The 23556-nt window shown below is 36.9% G+C and overlaps 1 protein-coding gene and 1 long non-coding RNA gene across 4 annotated transcripts in view; both read right to left on the reverse strand.

Moving 5' to 3' along the window:
• map2k5 (mitogen-activated protein kinase kinase 5) overlaps positions 1–23556 on the reverse strand; it is a 54170-nt gene that overhangs the window by 24237 nt on the left and 6377 nt on the right. The window contains exons 5-17 of one of the 3 annotated variants that reach the window (XM_059531577.1): positions 23145–23185; positions 21934–22001; positions 19752–19800; positions 15231–15295; positions 10337–10376; positions 9122–9190; positions 8172–8253; positions 8013–8074; positions 7313–7361; positions 7005–7078; positions 5247–5297; positions 4807–4878; positions 946–975 (exon numbers count right to left, since the gene is read on the reverse strand). In XM_059531577.1, the coding sequence (XP_059387560.1) occupies positions 946–975; positions 4807–4878; positions 5247–5297; positions 7005–7078; positions 7313–7361; positions 8013–8074; positions 8172–8253; positions 9122–9190; positions 10337–10376; positions 15231–15295; positions 19752–19800; positions 21934–22001; positions 23145–23185 (752 nt within the window). Of the gene's footprint in view, positions 1–945; positions 976–4806; positions 4879–5246; positions 5298–7004; positions 7079–7312; positions 7362–8012; positions 8075–8171; positions 8254–9121; positions 9191–10319; positions 10377–15230; positions 15296–19751; positions 19804–21933; positions 22002–23144; positions 23186–23556 lie in introns of all 3 variants that reach the window. The other 2 variants (XM_059531571.1, XM_059531584.1) reach the window with 2 other exon arrangements.
• LOC132121872 (uncharacterized) lies at positions 3079–4786 on the reverse strand. The gene is made up of 2 exons (XR_009426327.1): positions 4498–4786; positions 3079–4080 (listed from the first exon to the last, which is right to left on the reverse strand). It is a non-coding gene; the product is annotated as an uncharacterized LOC132121872 (long non-coding RNA).

Below are 23556 nucleotides of genomic sequence, written 5' to 3' on the forward strand. Positions count from 1 at the left end.
GTATAAATTGATTTAGAAAAAAAGAGTTTCCAAAAAAACTAGAGAGGAATCAGAAACTCTGCTGTTTCTATGTAGCATATTCCTTAGCATTGAAAAAAATGTATGTAATTTTGAAAGTAAGGCCATACTTGCCCCAAAAACAACTCAATTTTTGACACTGTCTAATTAAACATGTATAAAGAAAATTAAACACACTATACATCTACACAATGTCATACAACATAAAATTAAATAAAATGTCATAAAATAACATTCTTTGTGCATTGGGTACCATGTGGTTCTTAAACTGGGAATCCTCCAAATGAATCCGGATTATTATCTGGGTTTGTCATTCTTAAAATGGGATAATCTTGATAAGTCCCTGAATTAAATCTGATTACAGGGTGGCTGGGATTGAGGAATGGAGCAGGTCTGCAAGTCTTTTCAACTTTTAACGTCCTGCTCCAGTCGTGCTTGTGAATCAGTTTCTTGTCGATCAGCCACTTCCACCATTTCTACCATCTTTTCTATGTATTGACAAGTCTCCAGGGCTGTCATTCTGTTATGGCAATGGGCGTTTCATTTCTAACACGCCCTGTACATGGTAGACCAATCACAAAGGACTGTGTCATCTGACCAATCACAGCAGCGAGAGTTCACGGAAAGGAGGGGTTTAGAGAGGCTGATTCTTTGAACTGCTTCGCATTTTGTTGTTAACGTATAATTTAGAAGAGGTCAAAATCTATTTTTTTGATGAAAACTAATGTGTTTTTTTAACCTTGCATGCATGTAAACATGCAGGAGACTCAAAAAAACAATATTAGCTACCTTAAAAATGGCATTATAGGAACTCTTTAAAATCAAGAGGAAGTGGGTGCCTGCCGTACCTCTAGGGCGTAGAACTGTTGAATATTTAAGACCTGAAAGTTAAACTGGTTAAAATCTGATTTGATGTAGTACACTCACCTGTGGATATGGAAAAGAGCCCAGCGCCAACTGCCAATGAAATAACAGAGGGAACGTTAAGTTATAATGAAGCACAGAGAAATAAATCACATGCACACTCATTCCCACACACCTGCATAAGCACATAAGCTTTTACCAATACAGCTCTGATGGACGAAGTCTCAATCAAAGCTGCTTAACATGAACATACTAAAATTTATTTCTTAATAATACATTACACTCATGTTTTTAGCCATTTCACTGCATATTAACTGCAACTAAATTAGAACGTATATACAATTAATAAATGTACATTGAATGCACGTTATACCTTTATTTTTTTACTCACTTATTTTTTCAGTTTTTTCAGAATTTTATAAACTCTTCAAGATGTGGTTAAACTGTATTGCCGAATGCACTAAGAATAATTTGTTAACTGAAAATGAAAAAAAATAAATCTTCAAAGGCATTTCTTTTGAAATGTGTATGTAATATGGACATGCGACAGTTAAAATTATAGTCAAGTACTTTACATATGTTTTAGTGTCTTAGTCAACAAATCAGAATAAGTGTACAGTACTTCTTTAAAGCATGACAAAAGATTATTAAAACACTCTCTCAAATTATTTTTTATTTCATTAATATTAGATCAAATAAAAGGGCACTTGAGATACAAAGCTTTCCAAAAAAGCACAGTATAATACGAGTGCACATTCAATACAATTAAAGGGTTTGTTCACCCAAAAATGAAAATTAGGCCATAAATTACCCCCCCCCCCCCCAAGACATCCTAGGTGATTATGACTAACTTCTTTCAGAGGAATCCAGTCGAAGTTGTATTAAAAATTGTCTTTGATCTTTCAAGCTGTTTAATGGCACTCAGTGGGTGTTGCAGTGCTTCAGTCCAAAAAAAGTTCAATAAAAAGCGCCCATCCATTAAACTTCAGTTGACCGGTGTTCTTTCAGCTCTTCAGCTTCAGCACATGCAGCTTGAACAGCAATGCACAACATTAATAACTATAATTGGGAATGTCATAAACATAATATTATAAAGAGAATATTACCGTAATAAAAAGTTGTGAATTATTTGGGTTTATTTGGGTTATTTACAGGAAGAGCCGAATGAGAGACGAATCTCCAAATATGTGTTTTTCTTGTTTTTTTTTTTAATGTTTCTCTTGTGGCCCGAACATAGTGAAAACTATGTGAGAACATAATGAGAAGATAAAATAAAACTGATCTTTTGCTTCATTGATAAAGTGTTACTGAAGTATAACAATTTTATTTAGGCTATAGGCCTATAATTCATTGTAGGCTATAATAGACATGTTTTAAAAGACATTTTTAAAACATTTTCAGTGAGGAGTAGCCTAAGCTAATAGCCTAATTTTTTTCTCCTCACAGGCTGCGAGTCATAGCATGACAGTGATGCGCTATGAAAATGTTGCGAAGAACATTAATTGTAATATTAATTTAATAATAAAAGTAACCTAATAATAATATCCAGACAGGCCTACATTAATTGGAAATGCCAAATACTCTTAATAATGACAATATTTAATGATTCTGACAATATCTCTGGCTATAGTCCTTACATAATTGTCCTATTTCAACACACTCCATCGTCTTATCATCAGGCCCACTTTTTTGGTAATCAGGCTCTCAAAAATTATGTAAAAATTTGGATTTAGATTTATCAGCCAACATATCGGTTTTCATATTTAAGGAATTATCAGCTATCTGTATCGGCTATTTTCATATCGGTGCATCCCTCCTTTTTTATGGAAGGGCATTTTTTATTTAACTTCTTTTGGACTTATGCACTGCAACACCCACTGTGTGCCATGAAACAGCTTGAATGGTCAAAGACAATTTTTATATAACTCCGGCTGGATTTGTCTGAAAGAAGAATGTGATATAAACCTAGGATGAGTAATTTATGCCCTAATTTTCATTTTTGGTGCACTAACCCTTTAAGTGCAGTTGTTTTTGGGCAGTTATATCCATAATTCTGCCTACATCCCAGTATCACAGCAGGTGTGTGTACTTCAGCAGGTGTTATTCTGTAAAGTACAGTACAGCACATGCTGGAATAAAGAACAGATGTGGAAAAAGCAGCAAACCCAGAAGCAAAAGTCAAACTAAAAATAAGACTATTTTCAAACCTTACTTTAATTACATTCCAGTTACATTTAGAAAATTAATCCAAGTCAAACCACAGTGCATTCATTTATTAAATCTAACATACCCATCTCAGTTCAGGAGGTGAGTTCAGTTCATTAGTTAAGAAATCTGCCAACAGAACATAGAGGTAATTCACCGAAACTGCTAAGACATTCCAGCAGCCGAGTCGAATCGATCACGTCACTAACAACATGGTAAGGTCGACACTAAATCATAATCAAATCAATACACTGTTCATCAACTCATGATAATGTCAATCCACATGACCCTTGATATTTCCATCCCTAAACATCTCACTGATAATGTCTACCAGTATTGATAAATACAATCAAGGGATTGAGTAGAGGGATACAATAACAATTCATCACAGCCAATGAGAAGCGCTGACAATTACAAAATGGGAATCAATAAAGCCAATGAGAACTACCAGCACGGCATTTTCAGTACACGAGGCAAACCACCATATTAAAATCTAATCCATTCATTTATATACAATTCTAGAAAAACATCCACTACAAAAAATTCACTATAATCATACACCTATCTTATCTTATTCAGGAACAAACACACACACACACACACACACACACACACACACCTCTGGAACAGAAAAAACAGCACTCTAATTACTGGACGTTCTGCTGGCTGAGTGATTGATAGCGTTTTGCCACACTGACTCCAAATCTTTCACTCTTAAGCCCCTTCCACACTGCACATTGGTCTCAGAAAATTGCCGGATAATTGCCGGGCTGCCTTCTGTGTGAACGCATACACGTCCCGGGATTTATTCCGGGATTGCCGGATTCAGTCCCAGAACGAGCTCCGTGCGAACAAAAGCCAGAACCAATGCCGTAAAGGTGAGTTGTAATGATTACTGGGTGTTTTGAAGGCAGATCAACATTCATGATGAAAAAATATGTGCAAACTGTAATGAAGCAGAGATCAGTTAGCTCCTCACTATCTGCGCTAAAGCTGAGATCGTTCGCCAGCTTAACCACTTCAGCTGTTATTTTGATTTTTTGAGAATTAGGCATATGCAATATTGGACCCACCGGTGGGTCCCCAGAGTTGATGTGGTTAAGTGAAAGTTAATGTGCCTAGCGTTTCGACTCGTACATTACACGTCACATCCTGATGTTACGTGTCATTACAGGAACTTTACGGGTTATGTGTGAACCCGGGAAATCACTGGCAGTGTGAATGAACCAAAATCAAATGATCCAGTGACAATTGCCGGTACACATTACCTGTGTATTAGAGAATCTCAGTGTGAAGGGGGCTTTGCATATACACATACTCACTCATTTTCTTTAATGTTTCACTACACACAAATGTTGTCCTTAATATTATTTCTTAATTTATTAATCCAATTTTTATATATATAGAAACCACATGCATGCACACAAAATCTAATTCTTTACTTTATGCTCACATGGGAATTTGAAGGGAGAAGGTCCAAAACGATAGCAGAGCAGAGTCTGTTTGTGTGCGTGTGTGTGTGTGTGTGTGTGTGGCAGTCAGTGGGAGATCTTGAGTGTGATCCATGCATAGCTGTAGGCCAACATCTGTTTGGACAGGCTGCCTGCAGGGACTATCAACTGCACTCAGCAGAAACACTGACACCAGTCCACCCGAACTAGGAACGCTGGGCTGTGTGTATACATGGGTTTATAAGAAATTATTAAGTGGCTTTTTTACCTCCATGAAAGAGATTCCAACGCTCCACACATCTGAGTGAATACCATACTGTTCACCTGATATTCGCTCAGGCTATAGAGGCAAAGACAAATGGAAGAATCATTGCAATGCAGTGTACAATTCTACATATGAATTGTACTTAGAGTAGGACTGTGGCAATAAAGGCCACACAAACATGAATTCCTGATTCCTGTGTGAACTATTTAACAAGCTCTGTTGTGTAAATGTGTGGGTGCATGAGTGTAAATCGTACTTCTGAAAGCATTTGTGTTTATCCATAAAAAGCATTTGATGGTATTCTGTTCATTACATGTACATACTTGGCTGGCAGCCTTTTCAATCAAATATGCATAACCTATGCATTCTCTATTCAGTATTCATGTAAAATAACTAGAAAGCATCTGAACAGAAAAACCATTACACGTATGAATGCAGCTTACCGCCATGTATGCATTGGTTCCAACGTATGTTTTAGCAATGGAGTTCACCAACTGTGGAAGAAAGCAGGAGAAACATAATAAAAAATTAATAATTATATGTGAATGATACATTAGTGTGGCCTTCACAGATCGATGTTGATTTTTGTCAATCATGAAAATTTAGGATTCTACCATGCATTTAAATGTGGGTGTTACTCAAAAAACTTAGCTTTGTGTGCAGCATGAAAAACAGGACTTTAATTCTCACTTTAATAAATCCTACAGATAACAAGCAAAGAGTGTTCCCTTTATAATCACTGAGGCTGTCAATCACTTCATTTCAAAGCAAGATTAAGGAAAAAAAGATATATATAAATATATATAAAGATAATGGTTTGGTTGCCAAGATAATCTTCTAAAGATTATTTTTGTTGTAGTTGTTTTACAGAAAAAAAATAAGTCATTTTTGTTTGTAACAAGGTCAGGATGAGTAAATGATGACTATCCCTTTAAGCAGCCAATTTTATTTTTAAACGAAGTGCATTAAATGCATTAAATCTCAAGCATGAACAGTAATAATAATCAATTAAAAGGATAAGTAGACAAAAAAAATATTGGTTTGACAATATTAATTAAAATCACAGTAAATGTTACATACAGAAATCATCATTAACCTACAGTGCATTAATACATTCTGTAAAATAATGCATTAACTAAACCTAACTAATCAAACCTGTTAGTTTTGAAGTGCTGTCTTCAAAACCAAATAACAAATAGATTCCTCTTGCCAATCCTAATAACTGATCTTAGCTGTGACAGTACTGGATATCTAGTACAATCACACCTTAACCTCAAAGGTGAAACATTACCCCGTCTGTATGTACACAGCCAAAAATAATATAGAGAAGCCAACACATTCAGCCCTCTGATAGAAGAAACACAAATATCTCTGTTTAAACAGTGAAATTCAGCACAGATGTGACAGCAGGTGACCTGAGCTCTCTTCCATAAGCTAAAGGACACAGCAAGAGGAACTGATTTAAATCTACTGAAAAGAGTGTGTTAATGTGGAGTGATATTGAAATGCCAGCCTGGTTTAATTTTAGTCTGTACTCTCACAGGGAAGAGACAGTGAGATCCGGGCACAATGGCACATGTCAGCAATGACAGGACAAATCATAATGAGAGCGTTCCCCCGTGGATTGACGTGCGTCTGTGTGCGCGAGTGTGTAAGTGAATAAGAGAGACATTGGTTTACTACACAGTGTCATGGTCTGGACGGGCACAGAGGAGAACACACACACACTCACCTCATCCAGGGGTCAGCTTCAGCTTGAATCTCTTCAGGGATCGTGGGTATGAATATTAATTAAAAGAGGGCCGTTTGGAGTGATTGGGTCCCATTGTTGGACTCCTAAGTGTATTAGAGGTGGAGAGACTGATGCTGACTTTCTCAGTCTGAGCTATTGTCTCCAACCACACGCACGCACACGCCATCACTCATACATACCGAATATCTGGTCAATGTGGTAATTACAAAGAGCTGAAAATGAGAGGAGAGGAGCAATCTAGGGGGTATCTGGGGGTTAGGGAGCAAATGTCCCTGGAGGAACAAGATAGAGAAGATAGAGAAGAGAACAGAGACATTGAGACTGATGGGACAATGGCTGATCTGAGCTGACTGTGCTCACAACATACATACACATGAGAAGCACTTGTGTGAGTATATGCATTCATGCAGACAAACAAACAGGCACCCAAATACAAATTAATATGTACCTGTGTGCTGACTCCAAAGTCACACAGTTTAACCTGACCCCGTGTGTTAACCAGCATGTTGGAGGGTTTCACATCTGCACAGAGATACAATGCATTTACACAGAGACTCAAAATTATATATCCCTGCATTTAATATTACAGATGTCGCTAGATTACTGCAGTGTAATATGGAGGAGAGTTCGACTTTTATTATTTATTGCATATTTTAATAGGCCAATTTAACAAATAACCTGTGCATCAAGTACAAATGAACAGTCCTTTCATTAATAGTTAAAATTTTACAAGTTACATAACAGTAGTTTTCTCACCTCTGTGTAAAATCTTTAAACTCCAGAGGTACGTTAATCCTTTCACCACCTAAAAACACACACAAACTGCCACACTTATTGAAAACAAACTCAGAAGAGACTCAAAAGGGGTATGAGAGCTACGTCTGTAGAGAACAGAGCTGTAAATTATCTGAACAGTGGCGTATCTTTGATTATAGTGAGAAAGGGTGAGGGAGAGGGTAATGAGGGTCAGAACCGTGAGCAATGACAATTCAGCACTAATAAAATGTTACAAAGACAAAGCACACATACACACACTTGTCTGAGCTGTAACTTGGAAATGCCGAAAACTCTAAAATCCGAGTGTGACGAGTGGGGCGGGGCCGAGAGACCGGTGGAGTGATTGGAGATGAGCGACACCTGTTCGACCCACCGGTCTCGAGTCCCACGGAGGAGATGGAAGGATATAAAACTGGAGCGACAACAGTGAAGGAGGAGAGAGAGGACCAGGCCTGGGTTTTAGTTTGTGTTTTGCTTTTTATTTGTGCGCAACAGTCGTCCACGAGGGGCTGTTGCGCTGTTTTGTGTTTATTTTGTTATTAAAGTCTTTATTTGATTGTCCGCCGGTTCCCGCCTCCTTCTTCCCGATGATTATGAAGGTTGAATTCGTTACACCGAGCTTTGAAAATTCCCTGATACACTTATTCGATAACAGTTTCATGACTTGAAAAGGACGTACCGCAACAGCAATTCTGCCCAAGACATGCTCTGGGATTCTCCAGTAGACATCCAGAGAGCCACCTACATTAAAAACAAATACATTTAAATTTCACATATTGTGAGTGACGCTTTCTTTTGTGACTGTTGCCTCACAAACGTCAAAACAGATGAGACTTACCATCCATAAACTCAGTGCATATCGATATTCTGTTCTCCACAAAGAAAGCACTGTAGAACTTTATGATGTATGGAGAATCACACTGTAAACAACACAATATATCAAAACTATGGTAAAACCTTTATACTGTATGCCATAACACATTTAGCACTTTAACATTAATGTAGACTACCACTGGAAACTTTGGGCTCTGTAAGAATTTTTTTTTTTTGTTTGTTTTTTTTTTTAAAGCTCACAAAGACTGTGCGGTTTAATATTTTTGTGGAAACTGTAAAACAGTTTTTAAGATTCTTTGATATGAACATGGCTTGATGAAAATGCTTGATGGGATATTTAGTTATACAGTTTATTGAGAAATTTTGTATGATCTGAATGGTTCTCAATGATGTGTTTCATTAAGACTTTGGCTGGTAGTTATTTGTAGAAAGTCATGTAATGCTAATGCGGTAGCAATTTATTCAGAATGTGAAATTGGCTGATTGTTCTATGTGACTGGCTCATTGTTGCAAAGGGTGATTTGTAATAAATTAAAGTCTATCCTGCAGCTGTTGTCAGAGCAGGTTACAGGAACAGGTGGACTGAACTACATAGGCACTGATCCCTGAATAATTCATGACACTTCTTTACTTATCACAGTCATAAACCTAATCTGAAAGCTGAAACCACACACAGCTCTAAATGAATTTGGTTTTTAACTGGAAAGTGGCTTCAAACTTTACCAAGAACAAAACATTGAGAGTATTCAGGTGTTCCTTTTTACAGACACTCTCAAGGATAACAGAGTAACACGTAGTTATTGTAGACACAAGTTTAGTTATTGAGAGGAAGGTAAGAAACTGGTCATAGTTGAAAAATACACAAATAGTAAAAAAATACACTGAAATACACAAATAGTACTATCCCATAGATATGGATTAAGTAATCAAGCAGACTTAAAAAGAGATTCAGACCTTATAAAGGATCTCAAGCTCTGACATGATCTGCTTCTGCAGCTCCACGGTGATGTCGAGAGGAATAACCTGCAAAAGAAGCATAAGGCCAGCATTAAAAAAAAAAAAAAACACATCCATGTTGACGTTTCTGAACTATCAATTGAGAAATTGAAATCTCAAATGAAATCCATTTACACCCAAACAGAACACTTAAGCAAAGTTTGTTATATCAAACTCACATATGCAATGCTAGACACTTCACCTTCTCTTTTCCAACAATTTTACATCAGGTAAATTGAACTTGCAAACATAAGCAGTCATTCACGTATACTTTTGTTGCAACCTAGGTGTTTGATCTCTCTTTTCCACTTTTGTCATGAAGCAGTGACTAGCTAAAATGCTTCTTTAGTTAAGGTTAGATTATCAGCCTCCTACTGAAATAATTGATTACAGGTAAGGCAGTAAGGCAAGGCCACGCAGTTAAAGCTCAGCAGAGATCACTTACAGCCGTAGCCAAATAGATAGCCCTGCTCGAGCAGACCCAGGCAGAGCGCAGACGGAAAGATGAGCAGACAGCAGAAACGAGAGGAGAGGAGGACAGATAGGAGATAAGACAGAAGAGAAGTGAGAGGATAAAAGTAAACTAAACAGATGTCAATGACGACGATGGGAAAGGGGAGAAAGAGAAAAAAATATGTAAGAAAAAAGTGAAAGAAATTGCAGAACAGAGACCAGTTAAGATAGAAAAATAAAGCCACTCTGGCGTATGAGGTACCACAGGTTCTCAATCATGCTCAGCTGAGGCAATGTGTGTAGGAGTGCTGGATTTGCTCTTTTGTGCTCTTCAATTAGAGCACTATTAAAATCTCCAGTGGTTATTCATTGCATCATGCCGCAGTGAAGTCCACCTGTAAAAGGTGTGAGACCTCTTTTGCTCTGAGGGTTCTATATCTATTTAAAAAGCAAACTGGCTGTATGATTTTTTTTTTTAACCCATTAGTTGAATATGTGCTATAATTTCATATGTTGGGTTTTTGTGTGCGTTTTCATGTTTTTTCTACGTGAGCCAAATAGCTCTACCAATACGTAATCAACAATATGTATAAGTTGTATTAAGTGTACTAAAGAAAAAACTGTAAATTCCTATAATTTAATGTAATGATTGAGGGGTCGCTTTCAGTTCCAGAGCTTGAGGTTCTAAAGCATACAGAGAGACATATGTATTGTTCTTACCTTCACTGCTACAATTCTCTTCCCAAGCAAGTGGTAAGCTCTGTCAAAATGGAAAAAAAGTTAGAATAAATGGCAATGCAAATTTTCTTAGCAGTACCTTAATTTTGTAAAATGTAAAAAACAAACAAATCAAAATGTGTATGTACACTACTCTTTAAAAGCTTGGGTGCCTTACTTATATTCCGCAACGATGCATTAAATTGATTTAAAAAAAGTGAAAGATTATACAAAAGATTTCCATTTTAAATAAATGCTGTTCTTTTGAACTGTCTATTCATCAAAGAATCCTTAAAACTCATGGTTTTCACAAAAAAAAGGAGCACAAGTGTCTTCAACATTAATCATAAGAAATATTTCTTAAGCACCAGATCAACAAATTAGACTGATTTCTGAAGGATCATGTGTAAACTGAAGACAGGAGTAATAGTTCAGTAATAGCTTTGCCATCACAGGAATAAATTACATTTATCACTAGAACAGAACATGTTTAATTTAACAATATTTTTCACAATATAACATTTTTTTACTATTTGTGTTCATTTTTAAACTGCAGCATTGGTAGGCATATTACAATATCTTACGGACCCCAAACTGTGTGACATAAACACACACAGACACACGTGTCTGTATTTTTATCTTATGCATTTAAACATTTTAAACACTGCTTATGCATCCAAACACTTTTTTTAGCCAACATACACACACAATAAAACAAAATTAGGGACAGACATTCAATGATTGACGTTTAAGGATGGAAACTATGTTAAAGGTTTTGTTTAAGTCAGAGCAACCTAAGATGTACATCCATATGACCAAGTAAGACACCCAGGTGCTTTTTAAACATTTGTATTTATTTACAGATTATCAGCGGCTTAATCGCTATGAAAAAGAGCTCAGAGGAGGGGTGTCCTCATCCTAAGTGTCAAATGCAGGTGAGGTCAACCCTGAGTCAGTCACCTGCGAAACCTCAGACATTCTGAGCTGTGGAGCGTTATCAGCTCCGTTCCTGTTTCAGCGTGAGCTCTCCCAGACAGGCCTCCTGTTACAGGTCGAATTAACGGCAAAGCCACAATTATTTAATTATGATCCTTGCTCATTCTGAGCAGTGGATCTGGTTACTGCAGTAGGTGCTGAAGAGGGGTTGGGTTACAATAACCCACGACACGGTCCATTCCACCAGATAATATACTATAACAACAGACAGCTGCCAAACGAGGGTGGATTCAACAACACAGAAGCACGGTATGTGTGTTTGTGAAGAGAATGAGAAAAGAAACGACAGAAGAAGAAAAAGACTGATTTGATTATGAATCTCTGTATGTATGTGCGTATACGCCTGCAATATACAAATTGGCAGTGGTTTGTGTTTGAGACAGTGCATGTGATTTATGGGAAATAGATGGCTGATCTGGTTACAGCTCTAGACACCTTGTAACTCCGGCAAGCCTTTAATTAATGTCGCACTAAGTGACGCGACGGCTAACTTCCCTCATTTAGGATGAGGACACTTGATTCCATCTCACCTCAGTGTCCTCTGCAGGTACACTTTACACTTTGGAAGATTCTGAGCCATACAAGGTACACAGATGCTCAGCGATATGTTTGCTTATTGTTAACACACAAAAAAATATGTACTGAAAATTAAATCTTAAAGTGTTCAAGTAATTGTAAAGAAACACTGAAAAAAGACTATCTGTTGGAGGTGGTACGGCGTGATGGGTCCAGCTCAGGGCTGACTATAGGATGGTTGCTAGTTTCACTTCATGCATGTAGCGAGTCATAAGCATTACTATTGTGCCCTTGAGCAAGACATTTAACTCCAGGTCTCTCCATAGGGATTGCCTGTGTAATATGTATGCTATAAGTTGCTTTGGATAAAAGCATCTGCTTAATGACTACTTACTACTGCCAACTCAACCAATTTAGTTGTCTGAATGGTCGCTTCAGGACATTCTGAACAGTAATGTATCCTACTAAGCCCATTCGCAAAGTTCAGATAAAGTCCTTGAACTTTGACCCTGCTGAGTAAGTCATGCAGCAATGACTTAAGACTGACAGACGTGTGGTCAGGATGAGGTGACGTAGTGACGTGTGGTCCTGACCCCCGTAAATGTGTCCCTATTCTCTGTTTGTTATTTACACTCCAGAGCCCGAGGTAATAAAAGCTCTGTCATGCAGTATTCATGGATCTCTCAGAGACAGCCATCCCATGCATGTGCGTTTGCAGACGAACACACACGCATGCAACCACACAAACAGGTTTCGATTACAGTGGCCAATGCAGACCAGACAGTTCTCTCAGTCTCTTTCTCAATGCCATCTAACCTGAGATGACCAGATGATCACCTCACCTGAAAGAAAGCCACAAAGCGATGTGCACGAGAAGAAACAAAGCCTACAGCTTTGGTTCTCACCCGGTGGGTCGTGACCCAAAAATTATTTGCAGGTTAGTTCTAATGGGTTCACAAATTGTAGGGGGAAAAAACAATGTTAAAGGTAAATATAATATGATAAAATATATAGCATGTATATGTATGTGTGTGTGTGTGTGTACACACACACACATATATATATGCATTCCTAAGAATTCCTTTGGACAACTTTAAAGGTGATTTTCTCACTATTTAGGTTTTTTTGCACCCTCAGATTAGGGCTGGGCGATATATCTAATGATATAATCATGTGCATTTAGTCTGTAAATCTGGTTCAGTGATTAGCGCTAAATCGCCATCACCTGCTTTCAAATGGAGCGGCATTTAATAGACAGAGCCGTAGATTACTGACAAGCTACGCAATATCGCGTTCATTATCCCAGATGAATCGCCTTCGATATTGCATAGCTTGTCAGTCATATTGTTAGATATATCGCCCAGCCCTACCTCAGATTCCAGATTTTCAAATAGTTGTATCTCGACCAAATATTGTCCGATCCTAATAAACCATACATCAATGGAAAGCTTATTTATTTAATCTCAAAAAATTTGAATAATTTTTAGAGAATAATTAGGGTGTGCTCACACTAGGCAATCCTAACCCCCAAAAAGCCTGGTTCATTTGACAAGTGTGATCGCTCCGTTTAACTGTCCCTGGCTAGGCTGGAAGAGGTGGGCAAGTGGGCGGTTCAGTTATATATAGATCAGAGTGTGAGCGCTAACTGCGCCAGAGTGCAGGTCTTCTGATACGTGCTGCATGATTGCGTGAATATTTCTGAGCAGCAAAAGTGATAGATCCACCACAACGTTAGATAAACCAGATAAACCACAACGTTAACAAAACAATGCACTCCAATGTGCTGAGCAAGCGGTTCTCTGCTGTCTTCACATGCTATCGGAAACTTCCTATTTCCCATTTATGAAGTCATGATTATGAGCTCATTGCATCATTTTCTGTTAAAAATAACAGTGGACAGTAAATGCTGATGCTCCACCGAAATAATTTGATCAGAAGCATCCCCCCCTGTGGCCTATGATTTGTTTGTATGTGTATTCAGAGCCAGTGAGCAATGGACTTTCATAATAATAAAAAACTGGTTAATGTGATAAAATAATTATCGGCGTTAATCAATTAATGCGTTATTCTTGTATCCATCTGTATATTCTTGTATCTACAGTATGCATATATTCGTTCAGAATTGTAGAGTATGAATTTAAGAATGTTTTTGTTTACTAAATCTTTTCTCTGATTTGTGTGCAAGAAACATGCTTATAAACACAGTAACACAACATCAAGGGGTGCAGGTTAGGTGAAAGGCTTACAGAAAAAATAATATTGATTTATTCCTAAGAAAAGCAATTTAAGTGAATACCCTCGGCGCCATCCTGTATGCAGTCTGATGGTCACAAAGGTTTGTGTTTTGCATAAAGGAGAGTGCGTGTATGAGAGCGAGCACAGTAGAGGTGACCGAGGACAGTTGTGGAGATGGATGGGAGACTGACCTAAATTTCCCTACTAGCAACATCAGAGATTATATTACATTTCACCTGCCGCTACCTGTACTGCACTGCCGCTGTCAGTCTAAGCAGGAAACACAATAACACTAAATGTTACCCTCTTCTTTTAAGATCATGAATATGTACTGAACAAAATAGAAATAAAAAATAAAGATTCTTGGTATTACAATTTTGCACTGGTTTTTAGTGCCAACCGACTTCCTGTGCTCAGAACGGCTGTATTTCTCGATCTAACTCTTTAAAGAAAAAGAACACAGGGAAAAAAAGGTTTTGAATTAGAAGATGAATGCGAAATTCAGCAGTTTCTTTTGTTTGAGGGGAAAAAATAATTCTAGGCAAACACATTTAGTGCTGAGCTCGCCAGACTGCATTCTTGTCTGGGTTGCAGTATTGGCTTTTTTAAAATGGTTGAACAATTTCCAACAACCCAGAGGTGCTCCTCCAAGTAAGAGAAGCACATGATGAAAGTCTGTGTGAGCCACAAAAGCACACAGAGCCTTTTCAACAGTCACTAGGTTCAAGAAATTAATGAAATGATTTGTGTGTGCAAGATGATGACCTTGCCCTTTCCTGTATAGGCTGTGGTACATAGCTTTGGCACGGAAAGCTTTAGAAAGATCAAAAAGAGTCACTTCAACTTCACTAAATCAGCATCGTCTTTAAGTCGCATGTCTCAAGACGTTTCTTGAATCATAATATTGGGGGGTATTTGAAGGACGTCTAAAAAAAAACATGAGCACATGTGAGACCAATGTAAAATTAATCAGAACATGAGTGCAGGCAACAAAACACTTTTTCCTTTTCAGTTTCATTCTCATGGTTCAATTTGCTGGCTCTGGTTAAAACCTATAGATTGCACTAAAGGGTAAAGAAGGCCTTTGAAGAGGCTGACCACAATCAGTCTAATTAAATCTCAAGGTAAAAACCACGAGAGCAACACTCACTTGTAAACTGTTCCGCCATTTCCATGGCCAAGCTGCTCCTGGTACTGGAGGTCATGTTCATTTATCTAAACAAACACAGGGAAAAAAAAGAGAGAAAGACTCTGCAGTTATCCAAAGAGGACAGAATCTAAATAATCAAGGGGGGCGGTGAAATGTGTATGCATGCATTCATAGACATGTCTATGAGATTACCACTACAGCAGTGTTCTATTCTTTCTTTAGCTCAATACATGTAAACAGTAAAATAAACTAAAGTGAGCTGATAAATTGAGAGACAGAAACATAAGAAGACAGAAAAGAGAAAGCAAGACAGAGACAAAAGAGACCCCACAATTGTAACAGCAACACCAAGTTGAAAAAAACCCTACTTAGGCCAATAAAAACTGAAATTCCAGTGTACGGTCAAACTGATCTTTGGCAAAGAGCTTGATTGACAGGTGATTAAAAATGGTGTGTACTGATGTCTTTCTGTGGTTAAAATACATTCTGTCTTGTGTATTTCATGCTTAAAGTAAATATGAAAAGATGTTCAGTTTGCTTGCTGCTTGAACTGAGGTGCTACAGTGATGTCATGACATATTAAAGAGCCACAAAATGTTATGTATTTACAGTTTGAGTTGTAAAAAAAGTCAGTCCGCATTTTGTCAGTTTCCTCTTTGCTCCGTGATGTATTTTTCACTGCGTGAGAACATGATGTGTAGTGTGAAAGCGGCATGGCTTGTGCTTTTATAAAAGCTGGCAAAATGGCCAGAAGGACTGGTATGACTTTCACATTCAGTCAGTTTTAGGGACGTCGGAATGACCTCCATCTTTATTTCAGCCTCTTGATTTGAATATAAAATTAAATACATGCTGTAGGTCATAATCCTCAGACCTTCAAGTAAGACTAAAAGTCAGTGGCCAATTACAACAAACCCCTCAAAATGGTTTAACCACTATAGATTTTCAGAACTTAAGGGGTCTGTAAAACCAGAAGCTGAGTGTCTCTGTGGCTGACGAAGATCACTCTTGTAATCTTCTGACCTGACCTGTAAATGCAGTTGCTAATTCCAGCTACGAAGGACTATTTTCAGATCCAGCTTTGAACTTATCCACATCCAGGTAACAAATCAGCTCCTACTTGAACAGAGTTCCGAACAACTCTGTTTTCTATTGAATCATATGTTTTTGAATCACATTAAAGCCATGAGATAATATTATATCCAACTTTATCTTGCAAATAACAGTTTTTTTTTTTTGCTTGATATTGCAAATTGGTGTGTCTTACCTTATTATTTTAATGTTTTACCTTAATTATAAACATACTTGTTTGTAATGCAAACAGTTCTATTGTTTACTGCACTTTGCTATTTTTCTCGTAGTTTCTCTACTTGAGGCTAACGAACCGCAAGTCTCGCCCATAGGCTTTCTTCCGCGTTGAAGAATACGGTGGATATATAAATTACTTATATTTACCTGTATTCAAATAAATTAAACATTTTTGAATAATAATGACCCTATTATTTAATATTATCAACAGCAGCATTTTTTCATTAGTATATTATTACATTTAATTATAATTTAATCTTCTACCAAGTAATATGATATCATTTCCACATATGAAGAACTATATGCCTTAACAAGTACGTGTTATTGTAGGGGAAGTACTAGTGTTGGGCGATATGGTCATTTTTCAAATCGTCATATCGTCAGTCCGTGAGATCGACAATACACTATATTATGGTGCATGGGTGGAGCAAAAGAGAGAGACTCTTTGTTGTGTTTTAAACCGCGCAGGTGCGCGAGAGAGATCCTATGGAATCACCAATATTCGAAAAAAATATACTTTAAAACATACTGATAAACTAATGTTAAATATAAAAATACTGTATTTAAAACAGCTAGTTCATATATAGTCGGACGCAACTGTCATATCGCGCATCCTGTGACAAATTTGCCACATCTGCGCACGGAAGTTATCAAACTTATATTCTGCAAAATCAGTCAACGGTGAAAATCAATAGTAGATTTCATTTAAAGTCCAGCAGTTTAACACTAATATTGGACATACACAAACACGTTAAATATAAAGTATTTAAAACAGGTAAGTTCATATATTTGGAGTAAAGTTGAATTTAACTGATGCATCAGTCATACAGCACTCGGGAGCGTCACAGAAACAAGAATGAGATGCATTCTGACATAACTGTGGCATTAAACTCAGTTAGTAAGGGCTCGTTTAAAATATTGCACATATATAGGCCGTTTAGATTACTTGTTAAAGTGCATTGAAATACATTATATCTGCAGATGATGTACGTCTGTTTGTGGATGGAGATTTTGTAATGGCCAAAACTATGTATTTTGCATGCATCATATTATAGTGCGGAGTACATGAAAATAATAACAAGGAGGCAGAACGAACTTATCATCCATAGTGTTTCTCAAGTCGTACGTCATCACCACATAGTGAGTGTTATAAGTCAAGTGATCAGTCTTTAAAGGGTTAGTTCACCCAGATAGCAAAATTATGTAATTAATAACTTACCCTCATGTTGTTCCAAACCCGTAAGACCTCCGTTTATCTTTGTAACACAGTTTAAGATATTTTAGATCTAGTCCGAGAGCTCTCAGTCCCTCCATTGAAGCTGTGTGTACGGTATACTGTCCATGTCCAGAAAGGTAAGAAAAACATCATCAAAGTAGTCCATGTGACATCAGAGGGTCGGTTAGAATTTTTTGAAGCATCGAAAATACATTTTGGTCCAAAAATAGCAAAAACTACGACTTTATTCAGCATTGTGTTCTCTTCCGTATCTGTTGTGTGAGAGAGTTCAAAACAAAGCAGTCTGGATATCCGGATCATATCTGGCTCGGCCCGGTGTTCATCTTCAGTTCTCTCTTCACATCAGTTCAGTCAGTGTACTGTTTGAGTGCATGCATTACTCCGGGATATTGGTTTGTTTGAACTCAGAGGGAGTGTCAGCCACATTAAAAAAGTTAACAGCTTAAGTCATTTGTGGATTAATGCGTATTAGAGATGCGAACCATTTCAAACGATTCAGTTCGATTTGGTGAACTGAATGATTCGTTCGCGAACCGGATATCCAGACTGCTTTGTTTTGAACTCTCTCACACAACAGACACGGAAGAAAAGACAATGCTGTATAAAGTCGTCTTTTTTGCTATTTTTGGACCAAAATGTATTTTTGATGCTTCAAAAAATTCTAACTGACCCTCTGATGTCACATGGACTACTTTGATGATGTTTTTCTTACCTTTCTGGACATGGACAGTATATCGTACACACAGCTTCAATGGAGGGACTGAGAGCTCTCGGACTAAATCTAAAATATCTTAAACTGTGTTCTGAAGATAAACGGAGGTCTTACTGGTTTGAAACAACATGAGGGCAAGTTATTAATTACATAATTTTGCTATCTAGGTGAACTAACCCTTTAAGACTACGTGAGAACCACTATTGATAGGTTCGCTCTGCAGCCTTGTTATTATTTTGTCTTTACTTAATTTGTAACGCCAAGAAAGATTTAATCTCTCATGAATGAGAAGAGCGCGTTGTCGTGTAGCAGCCATTAAATGTGTGGGACACCAACTCCTTGTTTTCTATCTCTTTCATTTCATGGATTTAACGAGTTATCCGAGTCAAAGCGGACAACTTCAGCGACTACAGGCTCTAATCCTCCTGCGCTCGTGTGTGTGTGTGTCTGTGTGTGTGTGTGTGTGTGTGTGTGTGTGTAATAGCTGGGCAGTTTGATAGCCGAATTATGATAAACAGCCTAATAAAAATAATAGTTATTATTATTATAATCTTATATTATATTATTATATCTATTATATCTTACATTAATAGGAAAATGAGCCTAATATTGTCTTGATTATCGACAGAGAAATCTGCTTATGTCGATATCTCTGACTATCGTAGGTACACGATACTATCGTCTATCGGCACAACCCTAGGAAGTACAGTAATTCTCTTGTGAAGTCAAAGCTCTGCTGACTACTGGGGCCCAGTGCAGGACATCTGATTAGGCTGCAGTGTGTGTGTGTGTGTGTGTGTGTGTGTGTGTGTGTGTATGTGTGTGTGAATGCATGAGGGAGGATGCTAGTGCTCCATTAACTGTGCATATTATAGGTCTTAATTGTCTATATGACACACTTTGGTTGACAGACTGGCCTGCTGGGGGCCTGTGGAGGGAGGAGAAAGGGTGACAGGGAAATGGGGAGGGGTGAGCAGAAGGACACACAGATACAGCTCTGATCACTCAAGATAAAGATCTCAACCATACCACAGAGAAAGGGTCAGAAAGCCCTTTAGGGGCAATCAATAGATGCTTTTGCGCATTAACACACATGGTGACAAATTAAATGGGATGAGTGATATCAAGCATCACTGGATGAGTGGTAGCAGCATCACTAATAAGATAATCCGATTCGATTGAAGTGGGAATACAGTGCGGTATATTTATGTGTGTGTGTGTGTAAGAAGTAAAAGTGTGTGTTGTGAGGGGAGGGCTACTATACCTGTCCATTCGTCAAAATCTTCTTAAGCTCAGCTGAAGATTTCTTTAAACTGCTGAAGTGAAAAGACAAGGAATGACATTTTGTAAAGGCTCAATAATGCTTTGCAAAATCTGACATGATGAGTGAATTGTTTAGAGCAGTTACTTCACATTAGAAATATCAGATGAGAATAATTTGTCTAGTATGAGCTGCTGCATTTCATTTCCCTACATTACTGCCAAATAACACACACTGGCCTTCAGAATGCAGGTCTTTGTACTGTGCCGGGGATTTCTTTCTCTTAGACAGAATCCAATTAATACTAAAAAAAATGTTTTTACTGTGTTTGAGGGCATGAAGACTGCAAACTCCTGTTAGCATTTCTCTTTCTCTTGTACAGAGAATGGCATTATTGAGACTCTTATAATGAAATAAATGAATATCACTTTTAATTAGGCTTCAAAAATATTTTCAAAAGCCAAACCGCAACTGTTCACAACAAGGCCCTATTGATTAATATATCTGTTTTCCTGAAAAAATATATACTTCTACTTATATCATGACTGATTTCCAAAGCTCAAAAGACACAAAAATGGGGCAAAACCATTAATAAATAAACAAGAATTGCATTGCTAACATACACTAAAGCTCAAATGTTTGGGTTCAGTAAGATTTTTTTGATGATCCTTTAAAAGATGATCTTAGGCTCACAATGGCTGCATTTGTTTGATTGAAAATACAGTACAAACAGTAATAATGTTAAATATTTGTACAACTAAAAATACCTATTTAAAAATTATTTTTTAAACATAAATTATATTGATTGATGTGATGGCAAAGCTGAATTTTCTTAGCAGCTATTATTCCAGTCTACAGTTTCACATGCAGTGTTCCCTCTAAATTTTTCTGCTGAGCATAACTTTTCTCTGTCGGGCAGACATTTCTTTATACCCTGCAGACCTGTACAGCGCACACACAAAAAAGTGTGTAACTTTTAACTTTAATGTGCTAATCTTATATTTGATCTGACCCTTGATGTCACTAAATGATGTACATTTTAGGTTACCCGAGGAAACATTTTATACAGTATAATAATACACTGCCGTCCAAAAGTTTGGGATCAGTAACGTTTTTTTGCAGAAGTTTCTTATGCTCATCAAGGCTGTATCTTTTTGAAATACAGCAATTTAAAACAAAAGTTTTCTATTTGAATGAACTTTAAAATACAATTTATTCCTGTGAAGCAAAGCTGAATTTTCAGCATTACTCCAGTCTTCAGTGTCACATGATCCTTCAGAAATCATCCTAATAAGCTGATTTATAAAATGTTTGAAGCAGTTGTGCTGTTTAATGTTTTTTGGGACCTGTGACAATTTTTCAGGATTCTTGAAAAAAAATTAGAAATGTTGTGTAACAATATACACTACTATTCAAAGGTTTGGGGTCAGTTAATTATTTTCTTTCTTTCTTTAAAGAAATTAATCATTTTATTCAGCAAGGACGTGTTAAATGGATAAAAAGTGTTAGTAAAGACTTCTATTGTTAGAAACGATTTCTATTTTGAATAAATGCTGTTCTTTTTAACTTTTTATTAATCAAATAATCAAAGAAAAAAATTTCACAGGTTCCAAAAAACATTAAGCAGCACAACAGTTTCAACACTGATAATAAATCAGCATGCTAGAATGATTTCTGAAGGATCATGTGATACTGAAGACTGGAGTGATGATGCTGAAAATTCAGCTTTGCTTCACAGGAATAAATTAGCCTATATTTTAAAGTGCATTAAAATAGGAAACCAATATTAGAAATTGCTATAATATTTCACAATATTACTGTTTTTAAAATATTAGTGGAAGAAGTGCGCAGCTTAGACTGAACATGGTCACCCGATCCATCAGAAACATTCTAATATTTTATTATAAATGTTAAAAAAACATTGCTACAAATATCAGATTCCACTGCTTAGAAATATACTTCATAACTGTAAGCTGTTGACCAAGAAATATGGAAAACTTGAGGCATTAATATCTAGAACAGAACCAAATAGATTTTATAGTCAACTATTGATTTCGTAAAGGCATTTCTAATGAATCATAAATGCAGTTACTTTACTGTAAATATATCTGTATTTACAATCAAAAATCGATTCCGAATACGATTTCTCTCTCAATGAGGGCAGGCATGATCTGGGATCACTCACCTATCACTGGACCGGGAATCAGCCGCAGAGGAGCCCCTGCCACACGAGGATTCGGGCCGCGTGTTCACCTGCGGGCAAACAAAGACAATCAGAGCCCTGTGCTAATTAACCTGTGATTCAACAGCAAACTGCCTGGTTTGGCCGCAAGGTTAATTGGCTTTTGTGAGGGAGGCAGAGAGAAATAAAGCGAGAGGTTTGAGGAAAGGGGTCACTTCATCTATCAGGCAAAACTGTGGAAAAAATGTGCAGTAAAGCAGTGATTCTCTTCTTAATTAGTGTCTATGAAGACCTCATTTAGATCGGTTTATCATGTTTTTTTTTTATTCTCTTCAAGTCAATTAATCCAGAATTAAACAAAAAACCATTGACTAAGATGGTCCCTATCATACTATTTAAATAAACAGAAACTACATCTCCCTAAGCCTGGGGTTACTAAGGTTTTTTAAAACAAATTAATAGTTGTATTCAGCAAGGACGCATTCATCATTTAAAAGTAAGAGTAAAGAAATTTACAGTGTTGCAAAAAAATTACTATTTCAGATAAATAATTTTCTTTTGTATCACCCAAACAACGTTCTATAAATCAAAGAATCTTGAAAAACAAAATAAAATATATTAAGCACAAAAATATTAAGCAGCATAAGTGTTTTCAATATTAATAAATGTTTCTTGATCACCACATCAGTATATTAGAATAATTTCTAAAGACTGGAGTAATGACTGCTGAAAATTCAGCTTTGACATCACAGGTGTAAATTACACTGCAATAAAATACAAAACAGGCATTTTTAAATTGCAATAACAGTTAATAATATTTCCGTGGTGATGCACAAGAACATAAAAAGAGCATAAGAAGCATAAAATGCTGTGTTGTGCATAAAAGACTTGAAAAACGATAAATAAATAAAAATAACATACATTTTTTTTAATCGCACAAACCCTAAACTTTGGAATCTTCATGCAAGCTTTAAATATGTTTTTGTTTTAGCATTGCATAATTTTGTATAATGTTTTCTAATTGTGTAACATAGAAAGTGGAACAAATAATTCTTATTTTAGAAGATAATAAAATACAAATGGAAGCAGTGAGGGGGTAGAAAATAAGGGACAGATAGACAGAGATTCTTGACTTCAATTGACATTTCAATAAGTGGTACACAGCATAACCAATCCATGCCCAACTCTGCTGAAACAATCATTGAGACACATACCTTCAGGCCATGTATATTGCGGATCCCTGGGGTCTTACCGGCTGAAAAGAAAATTGACTAGATTGTAGATCACGTGAGGCCAGAGAAAAAGAACATGAGCAGAATATATTAAATGTTTAAAATGACAGAATGATTCTATCTGCATCACTGCAAAACAGACATACTGAGACACAGCTTAGGGAGCCTTTAACTATCATAAAGAATATTGTGTGTGTGTGAATTCATATATATTCAAAAAGAAATTGCTTCACTAAACCAAACTGATACTTATTCTTCTCACAGAGGCCACTGAGGAGAAAGTAAAGTGGGATTTTGCTAACAGAAAATGCCCATACACAAACAGATGTGAGCAGGCCATTGCTGAGTATGAGGTTTTAAACTGTGATCTAGGCTCTAGGTGGGCCTCGGGCAC

This window comes from Carassius carassius, chromosome 3, assembly GCF_963082965.1.
Source record: "Carassius carassius chromosome 3, fCarCar2.1, whole genome shotgun sequence".
In the NCBI taxonomy this organism is placed as follows: Eukaryota; Metazoa; Chordata; class Actinopteri; order Cypriniformes; family Cyprinidae; genus Carassius; species Carassius carassius.